Source organism: Fusarium graminearum, chromosome 4 (genome assembly GCF_000240135.3).
Source record: "Fusarium graminearum PH-1 chromosome 4, whole genome shotgun sequence".
Lineage (NCBI taxonomy): Eukaryota > Fungi > Ascomycota > Sordariomycetes > Hypocreales > Nectriaceae > Fusarium > Fusarium graminearum.
Genome location: NC_026477.1, coordinates 3,258,306 through 3,270,092, shown reverse-complemented (window position 1 = coordinate 3,270,092; position 11,787 = coordinate 3,258,306). Strand labels below are relative to the sequence as shown.

The following is an 11,787-nucleotide window of genomic DNA, read 5'->3' as shown; positions in this document are numbered from 1 at the left end:
CATTTGCAAGGATAGAGAATGGACGCTATAAATAATTACTCTGTAGTTATCATATTATATGAGAACATTAGCTACGTAGATACTGAATGACATGGTTTCAGCTTCAGTACTCTCCTCTTATGAGCAATATTGACCTCCCTAATTCAACCCAAGCCTGTCCACGGGGCCCTGAGAGCTTCCAAAAACCCCCGTCCTACGTAACCCGATAAGCGCAGTTCCATCAATCATCGAAAGGACAATCATTCGCTAAGAAAATCATCATCCAGGCTGTCATGCCTTCCCCGGACGGTGGAATGATCACCCACGGTGCTTTCATCTTCACGGTCTGGACAATCCATGTACTCATCGTCGGTATCATCCTCTACTTCGATGACGCTAACTGATTCCTCGGGCTCCATCATCTCAGCGTCGGCCTCACCGCCACTATCAGTCGCTTCTTCCTTTTGCATCTGTGTGGATTCAAACTCGACGTATTGTGATGCGAGGCATTGTTCCTTGAACCAGATGGCGAATTCAAGGGAGGATCCGTCACTGATCATTCGAAGGTCATAGTTGATGCGACGAAAGGCCTTGCCGTCTTCGTTGATCTCTTTTCGTAGTTTCCCCCATACCTTGGAAGGCAAGGGGACCTTGATGAGGCAAAGCCTCTTGACCGACTCGTCCCTTCGGGCTGGGGGCTCGGCAGAGTCGGAGATTACAATCTCTATCTGAAGGCCCTGATCGGGGTTTGTGAGGGCCTGGTAGCAAGAGAAAGATGCCGGCTTGTAGATAGATACTGCATCGCCCTGAAAACCGGTCAGCTACTCGTAAAAAAGGGTCGAGATATAGGCCACTCACAATTCCAATGTACCACTCAGCTTGATCGGCTGCAATCCAGTTCTTGCCGTAAGGACAATATTCGCGATCTCGTATATCATGCTTCTTGATGTCAAATGGGCAGTCGTTGAAGACAGTGCCGTAGTTGTGTCTCGAGATTCGGGAGTCGACGACAGCAGTGATTGAATCGGCGAGTCCGGTACGTGATAGCGCGTGGAGAACTGCACCACGAAGGACAGAAGACTACCTGAGGAAGAGTCAGTGAGTGAGTCGGCAGTAATGTTCAAGGGTATACTAACGGGTCAGCTCCTCTCTTCTGAATGATGTGTGTTTTCTTTCCAAAGGTCTCATCGAGGCATTGGTACAAGTACTTGGACCTCCCAAAGCCCCCAACTAGGAATACAAACTAAATTGTTAGCAAACGAGCCACTCTGCGTTGATGGACAACCTTACCTTGGGTGGCTTCTGATATCCTTCCTCGACCTGTCTGATTTGAGTCGTGATTAGTTCTTTAATCTCTTCGATCACGGGTTTGTACACCTGTTCGCGGATCTCGTCTCTGGAAATCCATTAGTCTGACGCTGAAGACCATCATAGAAGGGGGGGTTGTGAGAACTCACGCCTGAAGCGCAAACGAAGAGGGGAAGAATTGGGGGTCGACTGGTCCCTTGTAGACGAGATTGATCTCGTATTTGCCGCTTTCTTTGCATATCACAGTCTTGATACCAGACTCCCAATCATCCTTCACAATCCTCTGGGCAGCCTCTCGTGCAAGCATTCTTGTGATGTCTTTGGGGAATTTTCGTCTGAGCAGCCCGAGAAACTTTTGGTCGAGAAAGATGCCACCACAAAGGCCGCCTTGAGTTATTAGCACAATCCTTGGCGTGACCCTTGAATATTATTACCATCGCCTCTAACACTTTCGCTGACTACGAAGGGGGTAAGCTTCTCAATCTTGTAGGTGATGATGTCCTGGAATTCGGTGAGTTGAGCATGAGCAAGGAGGGAAGGGATAGTAGGGGAAAATGGAGATAAATAGAGTAATAAATACTTACAACAGTGCCGCCGTCTGCATCGCAGACAACAAACTGATCACCAACCTACATAAGATGAGTTAGTGGAGATAAAGACAGGAAGGAGACCATTATCTTGCCTCGAGAGTGCATCGGCCCATGTTTTCTCGAAGGCATGTCAAAGCAGCTGCCTCGGGCTCAGAAATAAAGCCATATGTCGTTTTCCCCTCTAGTGTCACTTCAAACAGACCAGCGATCTTCATAGCCTCGAGCATCCGCGACCGAATATACTGAGGCCAAATCGCAGGCAAAGTGAGAACAAAATGGATTCGGTAGATGTTCGTCCATCCCTTCTCCTCCGCGGCCTCGATTCGCTCACGACTGTACTCCCAGATATTTCGAAGATAGTCACTAAAGACTTGCACGGGCGTCTTGTTGAGCTTGTGCATCAGGTCTCGAGCGCTCTTCAAGTGCTCGCAATCTCGCACATTTTCGGGGAGATCTCTTTCGTTGACTAGCAGGAGTTTGAACCAGCGCAGGATGCCGTCTCCGAAGGGAGTCATATATCCCATGTGAGATCTCTGTTCACGTTATCCCCATAGAAAATGGCCGAGGGCGCTTTGGGAGCGTCGATGCGGTAGTTTCTGACGGTGGTCCAGTCCGTGACAGTCTGGATCGACTCCAGCTCTCTGTCGCCAAACTTCCAAGCGATACCCGAGTATCTAAGCGAATTCGATATCAGCCAGAGAACAAAGAGACGAGTATTTATAAAGGAAGGACTTACGTAGTACCAAAATCGATGGCTATGACCAAGGTCGGGGGGCCTTCGGTCTTCGGGGCCATTTGTGATTCACGGACAGGCAAATAATGCCTGAGCTGAGTGACCGATGTCAATACTATAGACGACCCAAGACAAAGAGCTGGATATGAGGTAGGAAATGTGAGTAGAGAAAGGGTGAGTCTCAAGTGTGTGGTGAGAAGCCACGATATTTTGACAGCGCGGCAGTGAAGTGTTTACGCGTTGCTAGGGGAGAGAGTGGTGAGCAGGTTAGTTCAGGCTTAGGCAAATGTGTATCAAATTCTCATGTGGTTAATTGTTTATCTTCATATTTCCTATTGTTGATGCAGATGTTTTCGCAATCAGCCCATCTTATCTATTCACCAGTGCTTCACAACTGCGGCTTGGCCCAAGTGAAAACCTAACCACATACCTACCTAGCAAGGTACATGAGGAGCGAAAGAACCAATTATACCATTTCAATGAGATCCAATTACATTGCGAGAATTCCATTGAAGTTGTTAGTGATAATACGTGAGTCTCATCTTGTTTACCCCCTTTTTCTGTGGTCACATCAGTGGGCTGGATGTTACATAGGTTTTCAACCTACCGATTTATTAGAAGTGCATATTCAAACTAGGGATACTTTTTTCTACATATTTATACTCTGATTTTATTTATTTATTTATTTATTTCTCATGAAAGGATGCTTGAGTATCAACAGCTGGCTGCCAGTGCTTGCTATTGGCAAAGCAAATGCTAGCAAACACTGCCAACAGTAGTACAAACGCTGACTTTGGGTTAATCAATGAGGATAAAACAACACCCTTTTCTATATTTTTACTGCTGTAAAACTTCCTCAAGACTTCATTGCAATATTTTGCACGTCCTTAAAGGGTCTAGGGCCAATGTTGGGCAGACCATCGACGAGTGTCAACACCAACCCCGACCCTCTCGGTCTCCATCGCCTTTCGCAGTACATCACAGTGCCTCTTCGTTTTTCGTTTTGGTATTCTACCAATGCACCGACATAACCGTATATTGGCTGACTTGTCTAACAGCAGGCGCATGAAACTCTCTCATTAGACGTGCCCGTATTTACGGCCTCGCAATACAAGATGAGTGATCACACTCTACACTTTTTGCCCGTTGATCTCGATGACAGCTGACCTTGACACAGACATTGTCAAGTGTTCAGCGCATTGTCGTCACCTAACGGCGACTACTTGCGGAAACTTACATCTAATGAACTACCACAGTCACCTGACCTATCCTACATAGAGATGACAGGGCTTGGCAAACTGGACAACTCTACTCGATAGTTCAACTACCGTTCGTCCCGGCCTCTACAAACAACCTTCAAGAAACTCTTTCACAAGCACCAACCAAGGAGCGAACATGAAGCATCGCCACAATCCATCAATCACCTGTGACAAAGTCCAAGCTTAACTCGTGTTTATACAAATCCCATAGCTGAAACCTGAAACTCGATCGCGCTATCTCACCAAATGGCTATTTTTGTGCTTCATGAGGGCACAGATATATTAACTAGCCCTCTAAAAAAGAGCCAAGATCCAGCATCATACACCCAACATGTTTTTATTTCTTCCTCTGTCTGTTTCACGATTCCAGTCTTGCGCTCAGACGCGCCCGCTAGCTATTGTCCGAAGGATGAAACCTGTCTGTCGTCGGGATATCGCTGCCACCAAGGTGAAGGTACTCTGAGGAGTTCAACTTACTGTGTGTCACGCACGTTCATGCCTACGACCCCGTGCAGTATCAATCTGTAACCGCTGCGTTGATAAGCTTGAGCACGTGCCCACGATGAGGTGAGAGTGGGAAATGTTGGAAATAGCCTCTAACTGGCGAGTCAGGCGAGGTGACTAACCAGACTACGCCGGACAGACAGACAAACACTCAGAGTCAAGACAGAACCCCAGACCCTGGTGTTTATCATCCTTTGAGATCTTGCAGGTCTTCATCTACCTGGTCCAACACGTAGATTATAATATATCCTCAGCAATGAACCGCTCCACCCATCATCAACAGCCACCGCAAGTACCAGCTCGCAGACGTTTTATTAGCACAAGAGACTAAGAGATCCAACAGGGCAATTCGGATCGCCGATCGTTGGACGCAAGAGGCCGAAAGTTGAAGAGCGCAATTTCCCCCAGACGAGGATCACCAGCTTACTGTCCTACTATTACTCGAGAAGCACGCTACAGAGGAGATCTAGTACGAGTATCTCACAGTGCAGCGCTTGCATGATGACCAGAAAAGTTATGTTTCAGGGTCCAAGTACGGATACCTTCACGCCAAGATCTGCGGGCAAAGTGCACGATGGTAATATTATCAGCGCCAATCTCTATTCCCAGTGCAACTCTCTTTTAGCACCAGTGTTTGAAAACGGTTGCATTGGGGGGAGTCAGCAGTGTGATGACGATAAAAAGTGGATGAACTATTGGTCTTTTGACCGCTTCGTGTCTTGACTCTTTCTGTTTCTTTAATGTTTTGTTTCTAGAGCCACCAGTTCGTGCAAAGTCAGACGCCTTGGCCGTCTATAGCCCCAACGTTGAACGGATTTCCCCTGGCGTCTGTTGGTCTGGGTTTGTATTCGTGCATTCCCAGCCACATTTCCATCAGGTCCATAGATAGTATCATGCGAGGCGCCTTCAAGAGGTCCAAGCCCAAAAGGAAATTGAACTCAAAGGCAAGAGGCGAAGCAACGAGTAGAACGTGCGTTTTTAGCCTCTCTCCACAGGCAAGGATCTAATCACATCACGCAAGAGAAGGAAACAAGTTTAGTTGTTGTACTACTGTACAGTACAACTCTATGTAGGAATAGCTGGTCTGTGTCTTGTGAAAGGCCTGAGACACTGACGCTGTTTGACACGAGATGTGTCTGTCAGAGAGTGATTTACTTTTTGAGGTGTTGGTCGATGCTAGTATCGCAGCTAGAAACAATTAGTCTAGTCGATTAGTAGACGAGGCTAGACATTGAATAGGTAGGTAGAGAGTCCACTTTTGAAAAGACGGTCAATTGATTGATTTCTATGAATAAGGTAGAATGACATTTGAATGACTAGTCAACAATTATCATCATCATCATCATCATCTTTTTACGAGAAGTAATAAAAGCGAAACATTTGCGAGATAATCATGCCATTTGTATGCGTATGTAAGTATGTAAATATGTGATAGCAAGATATGCAACCCCGTTTAATTCTCCATATTCCAACCATTGCTTTTTCGCACGTGCATTTTCATCCAAACGTGCCGGAGCAAAAAGAAACAAAATAGGTTGCATTAACAGATAAAAGGCAAAGCAAGACATCATACCGTTACATCCAAACCCCGTACAGTATCTCAAAGCCAAGCCCAGATACCGATACCTTTTGACCTTGGGCCTTTCTGCCGCCCCCCAGTCCCAGTCTCACTCCATTTTCACGATCCACAGCTAATCCTAATCCCGTCCCTGTGGAGTTTTTTTTTGCTTCCCCTGAGTGTGACCTGAGAAGAAAGCAGCTAGTGAGTAGAGATTCCGTCTGTTGGTTGTTGCGTTTTCTAGATACAAGGTAATAAACTTGACTCAGGAGATGGCGGAAATAGAATTAGATAGTTGACAAACACGACTAGTCTATAATAAATGACAGCGGCACAGTATTCTACGAAACGTCAAAGTACATACAGAGTACAGACCCCGAATCCTTCAATTGATCCTCCTGTCATCTGCTGCTGTGCCGTATCCTCACTAATAAGCTGAGCTGACCTGGGGTGATTGTACATTTCCAGGGGTAGATCTCAATCAAAGAATATGAATTTCCCTATCGAGTTGAACCAACAACGACAGGGGGACGACATCAATCACCCCACGTGCTCAGGGGATTTCGTCTGTACCTTGACGGAATATCTCGTGTCAAATATTCAACAACTCTTCAAAAGTCTCCAGTTTGTATAAGCGAGCCGAAATAATGACGAGACCATCATTACGAGCCAATGCCTTTCATTCTTCTTCTCTCCTTCTAGAACTTGCTTAGTACTCGCTACTATAATACCAGCCTCACTCATTATCAAATCAAATCTTGAGTGACATCCCGAGATTACCTTTGGAGGAGCTACTACAAATAAATTGTCCGTCGACTTTGTCGATTCAATTTCCCACCTACCGAATGCGGCAAGTACATCTCGTCTACCTCTGAATCTGCCCTGCCCACTACGTCAGTATCATGTACTTCCCCAGTATCTCTCACTTATACCCTGTCTGTGATCTGACATTATCGTTCCCTCTCCCTCTCATCACCGCAACAACAGAAGCAAAAAAAGGAACAGGGGAGAACAACGCAGTTAGTCAAATCGATAGTCGTTTTACACTTTGTCGCCAAGAATTATACACGCAAACTACAATTATTCCAAATCCGGTCGTTTTAATGGAACAATCGGCATGTGAGCATAAACCTATAGACGAAAACAGTTATAGGATACAATAGTCGACACTCATTAATACCCTTAGTTTTAGCCCTACAAGCCTCCCTTATGCTTGATGTTGTCGGTGGCTGCAGAGTTCAACCCCAGATATTCAGGTACTTGCACCGGTCGCGCCGAGCTAAAGCAACCACTTCACCGCATCTGTTAGCGCATCCTCGGGCATAATGCAATGCATGCAAACCATAAACCTTCCAGCGTAGTATTCACAAAAAACGGAGAAAATCAAGTTGTGGTAGGTATTGCTTGTTGTATTCATTCGCGGTATTGTTTTTTTGATGCATTCCCTTATTCACCGTCTTTTTGCGGCTGGGTTCATCTACCACCTATCCTATCTGACAAAAGACCTGTCCGAGGTCGTCCACGCTTGCAAAGCGTATGTGTTGTGTGAGTGTGTGTGTATATGTGTATCGATATGTCTAAAATCCCAAAGAACGCCGCTTGCTCGATTTCGAGTGGTGAGTTAATAAAGTACAACGCCGGCTTCTTTTCTTGTCCAGCAGGAGATATCCCATGAGTACGCCTGGTGCCCTTTGCCCTAAGACCTTTCTAGGTTGGATACAGAAAATAGTAGACAAAGGAAAATATTAGAGGCGTCTTGCACCCGCTATCCGTTTAGTTGCCCAGTCATAATTCGTAAATGTACAAAAAAGCCAATTGTTTGTCTTGGCCATGTGTTGCTTAAACCTTGACGCTTCGTCGCCGTGCGGCTGCTGCCAGTCCCTGTCTTAGACGGCTGCGGGTGCTGTTGGGTGTCATTGGCGATCCAGGTTCGGACATAGGTGACATGGGCGACATGGGGGCTGATGACATCCTTCTTTGAGCAAACTCGTGGTAAGTAGGTGCCTTGTTGAGGATAGGCTTAGGAGCTCTGTCATCCGAGTCGGTACCTGGCTCTTCCTGAACCTGCTCCATATGCAGCGAAGGTGTGTAGAGAGAAAGGTTGTCTCGGGATTGGCTGGCGAAATTTGTGTTGAGCGAAGGTCGGCTTCGCTTCTTAACCAAGCTCAGTGTACGCTTGAATACACCAGGAGACTTTGGTGTCTTGGGTCTCTCACTTGACTCTTCCTTGGTTTCAGGCTCAGCCTTGGTCGCAAAAGGGTCAATGCTGAGGAAGTCTGGCTTTTGCTTCTCGAGACGGCTAGTGCCCATGCTGCTGGTTCGTGGAGGGTGCATAACGGACCCTGAAGATGTGGTGCAGAAAGACATGCGGCGATCGAGAACGGGAAGTGTGACTGGGAGAGTAGATGTTCTGCGAAGGCAGCTGGCAGGTCGAGACAAGGTCGACATTCTTGATGAGGGTCGGGAAGAAGCTTCACTGATGAGGCTAGGAGATACTGATCGTCGGGGAAGGTCAATCACTGAAGGCTTTCCAGCGTAGACAACCGAGACCATCTTGGCAGTGTCCTCACGGCTGCCTCTTCGATCTGAAGCGAGGGACTCATCGCTACCAGAGTCGGTCTCAAAGTCGGAAAAGTCATCGGCGGAGGAGGAAGCATCTTCCTCGGAGGAAAGGTAGACATCATGAGGAGCAGAGAAAGCAGCTTGGCCTTGGGTGTTGAGCTTGTGGGCGAGGAGACCGTCCAAGCATCTTGAAGCTCGGAGGGCACTCTTAGCAGGAAGAGCAGGAGCAGAAGCGAGTTGTCGTTGAGTGGGAACCATGGTTGTGGGAGTGTTTTCGCGAGAAGATTCGTCGGCGTCGGCGGAGGGGGAATAGATGGGAGGCTCAACGGATAATGATTCTATTTGAGGTCGGAGCTGTGAATGTCGCTGTGCAAGAGAAGTATCAAGTTTTGGTGCATCAAGCTCCCTTTGCGGTAGTTGTTGCGTCACTGTTAGAGACATTGTCGATATATGGTTGTGACGATCTTATTGAATTCCCAGTTGACACCCTTTTGAAGAGGGCGGGGTACAGAAGGAGAAGCCGTGGAATAATGTCGTCAGGTGTTGATTAGGTAGTATGAGTTGTATCGTGGACGACGTGGACGTGGAGCAGCGGTCTTGGGAGTGGCCGGTGAGACAATGGATCCAAGACACAAAGGAACAGAAAAGAGACGAAAGCGGAAAGAATGTCTTTTTCTGTTGGTTTTACTTGTCGACAAGGGATTGATCAAATGACCAAGAGGTATGAAATCAATAATTGAGGTTTGTAGTATTACAGAGGGAGGAGGAACAATTCATTAAGAGGCTGGGGGGAGTGGTAGGATTAATATCAGTCTTGAGAGAATGAGTGAGTGACCTGAAAGTAGGATGGGCACTCACACACCAGAGCGCAGCACAAGGTTCAGCCCAAGCCAAGGTCCCTTCCCAGAGTGAGATCCACTGGGAGCCACCTTCTGGTACGAGAATGACCGTGTGAAGATGGTTCAGGTGCCACACTGTATACTTGACGAGGCAGGGGCGCTTATGCTGGCAGGGGTCTGGGGGAATAGCGCAGGGCATTGGAGGCTTTGCAGGCATCGCAGGGTATCAGGTCTTGGCCACTCCATAAAATGATGGATTCTTTGGTCCGTACTCTTTCTGTAGGAAGAAAGTCGTTGAAGACGAGGCCATAGCATTTTTTCGATGGGATTTAAGCGATGGAACAAAACTTTACGCGATGGAACGAGTTATTAGCAAATGGCTACAGAGTTGGGGGTTTTTAGTTAAGTTAAATCGAGTCCCGTTAGTACTCTGGCGTTAATCTTTCAGGTACAGAAACAAACTGCCACGAGACTCACACTCTCTTGTGTCTGCTACTACGTGACGTTCAACCAAATCAACCACTCACAGGCAAACATGACAGTAGGAGGAGACGCCACTTGCAACCTCCACCACGAGATGAATAGTCAAGAAACCTGAACCAGCCTTGGCGTGTGCCAGAACGTCGCTCGCCCTGTCTTGTCTTCACCCATAACAGGAGCCGTTTCAAAGTCCAACAACAGTAACACAGCAAAAGAAAAAAACATCGCTAATCAGTTTTGTTTTATCCAGAGACATCCGGCAACTTTAGATCCCGATCAATTTGTTTCCGGAACCGTTTGCATCTCTTGCATCTCGTGTTTGCGGATAACTTTGTATGATGGAGTCACGGACACGATATGACGAATTCATTGTAGCCGAGACAGCGGATGATGAATGAACAAACAATTCATGTTCCATAATTAGTTTTATCGGCTCGCTTTTACTGTGTCGTGTGTACAGTAAACGACCATGCTACTATCCAGAGCTACGGTGCATGCGATCACCAACCCAGCCTCTGGTTTTCCTCGTGGTCGTTACCTCTGACTGGGTCAATGACAATTGGCGTCGTCACCAGACAACGTGGACATATGAATGACCAGCCTCTCTCCAAGTGTATATCATTTCCACCAAGGTAAAAAGATATCCCATATTAATTAATCGAGTAACATAGCAGAGCAAACATTCTCACAAAATCATCAGATCTAGGGTTGGTTGACAAAAGCCATGCCCGATCAAGGACGAGCAAGGTCAGGCTTCCAAAGTGAACGATAACCTTCTTGACATCATCCCCCTGTCTCTTCAAAGTGGTGAGGCTTGCAGGATACAGGTTAGTTGAAAGAGATGGGCTGGCAGAACCTGCATACTGCGTGCTCCTGTTGCTGCATGCTGCAACAGCTAAACTAGACTAGAAGCCATGATTGGGCATCTTTTGGGTTACGGGCAGTAGAAAGCGATGTAGATGCAGATGCTAGCCAAGCTACTGTAAAGAGTCATTCGCTTGAGAAAAATGTTCCGATAACTCCCTCGACACCGCTTGTCATGGTTTCCAAGGCTAACATCGAGCCATATTTTTGTTTTTTACTTTTGTGTCTTGATGATCTACACAAGTAAGAAACCTTGAGCATCTACCCTGTTCGGAGGCAAAGTCTGTATTTGGTGCCACATCAAACACGACGGCAGAGAACAGGACGAATTTCGGGTGAGGGAGATTTGACAGTCCAGGGTTCTTGACCTTGACCTTGCTGTGTGTGTGTCAGAGTCGACTTGGCTTTTGCCGCCCGTTGAACCATGTTTGAGAGATGGTTGCTTTAAGGGTCGCCTGACTGCTTATTCTTTTCGTATGATAGTAAACGCTGTCTTTTTTTTGGTGGTGATATTTTGGTGGTGGTTTTTTTTCAGCTACACACTCTAAAGTGTGTTAAGTTTGGTGTGTGATGGATTGGTGGGAGGATGAAATGCAATGGCGCGACATGATAGGCGAAGATGAGGTCGCAGAGTTAAAGACCATCACATCCAAACACAGCGTCAAACAAGCCACACGTCTCCACACCCATTCAGAGTCGAGTCCGAGACACATCACCGATTTCTGTATAAGATAAAAAGTCATTGACAAAGTACAGGACAGTGTAGACAGTTTTTATCAATCGTGGAATACTCACGCTGAACGGGGTCCTAGACGCCAGCCTCTTGATGGTATCGTCTAGTCTTGATCTCAACCCTTTCATGGTATGGGCCGTCCCTGTTTAGACTGCGCTAGAACAGGACGATGCGATATGCTGCATTGCATGCCATGTCAAGGCGAGGCCAACTCATCAGCAAGCGGATCTCTCGTACTGCAGGCACAAAGATTTATGATGCCTACCTGACCTAGATACTAACTAACCTAATGCCTCAATTTCAGGTACTGTACTGTACTATGTAGGTTTCTATTCTTTTTGGTTAGATGCAGCAACTTGGAAACACACAATCAAGAAC

General features: G+C 46.8%; 2 protein-coding genes across 2 annotated transcripts; both read right to left on the bottom strand.

Moving 5' to 3' along the window:
* Window positions 1-239: 239 nt before the first annotated feature.
* On the bottom strand, window positions 240-2,672 carry FGSG_07356 (uncharacterized protein; the record flags this gene model as incomplete). The annotated part of the gene is made up of 9 exons (XM_011328815.1): window positions 240-785; window positions 838-1,059; window positions 1,270-1,375; window positions 1,437-1,674; window positions 1,722-1,788; window positions 1,872-1,916; window positions 2,069-2,410; window positions 2,479-2,551; window positions 2,614-2,672. The coding sequence occupies 9 exons, from the start codon at window positions 2,670-2,672 to the stop codon at window positions 240-242; spliced, it is 1,698 nt and encodes a 565-aa protein (XP_011327117.1).
* Window positions 2,673-7,379: 4,707 nt separating this feature from the next.
* FGSG_07355 (uncharacterized protein) lies at window positions 7,380-9,004 on the bottom strand. Its single transcript, XM_011328814.1, has one exon. The coding sequence runs from the start codon at window positions 8,932-8,934 to the stop codon at window positions 7,771-7,773; it is 1,164 nt and encodes a 387-aa protein (XP_011327116.1). The 5' UTR covers window positions 8,935-9,004; the 3' UTR covers window positions 7,380-7,770.
* Window positions 9,005-11,787: the final 2,783 nt, after the last annotated feature.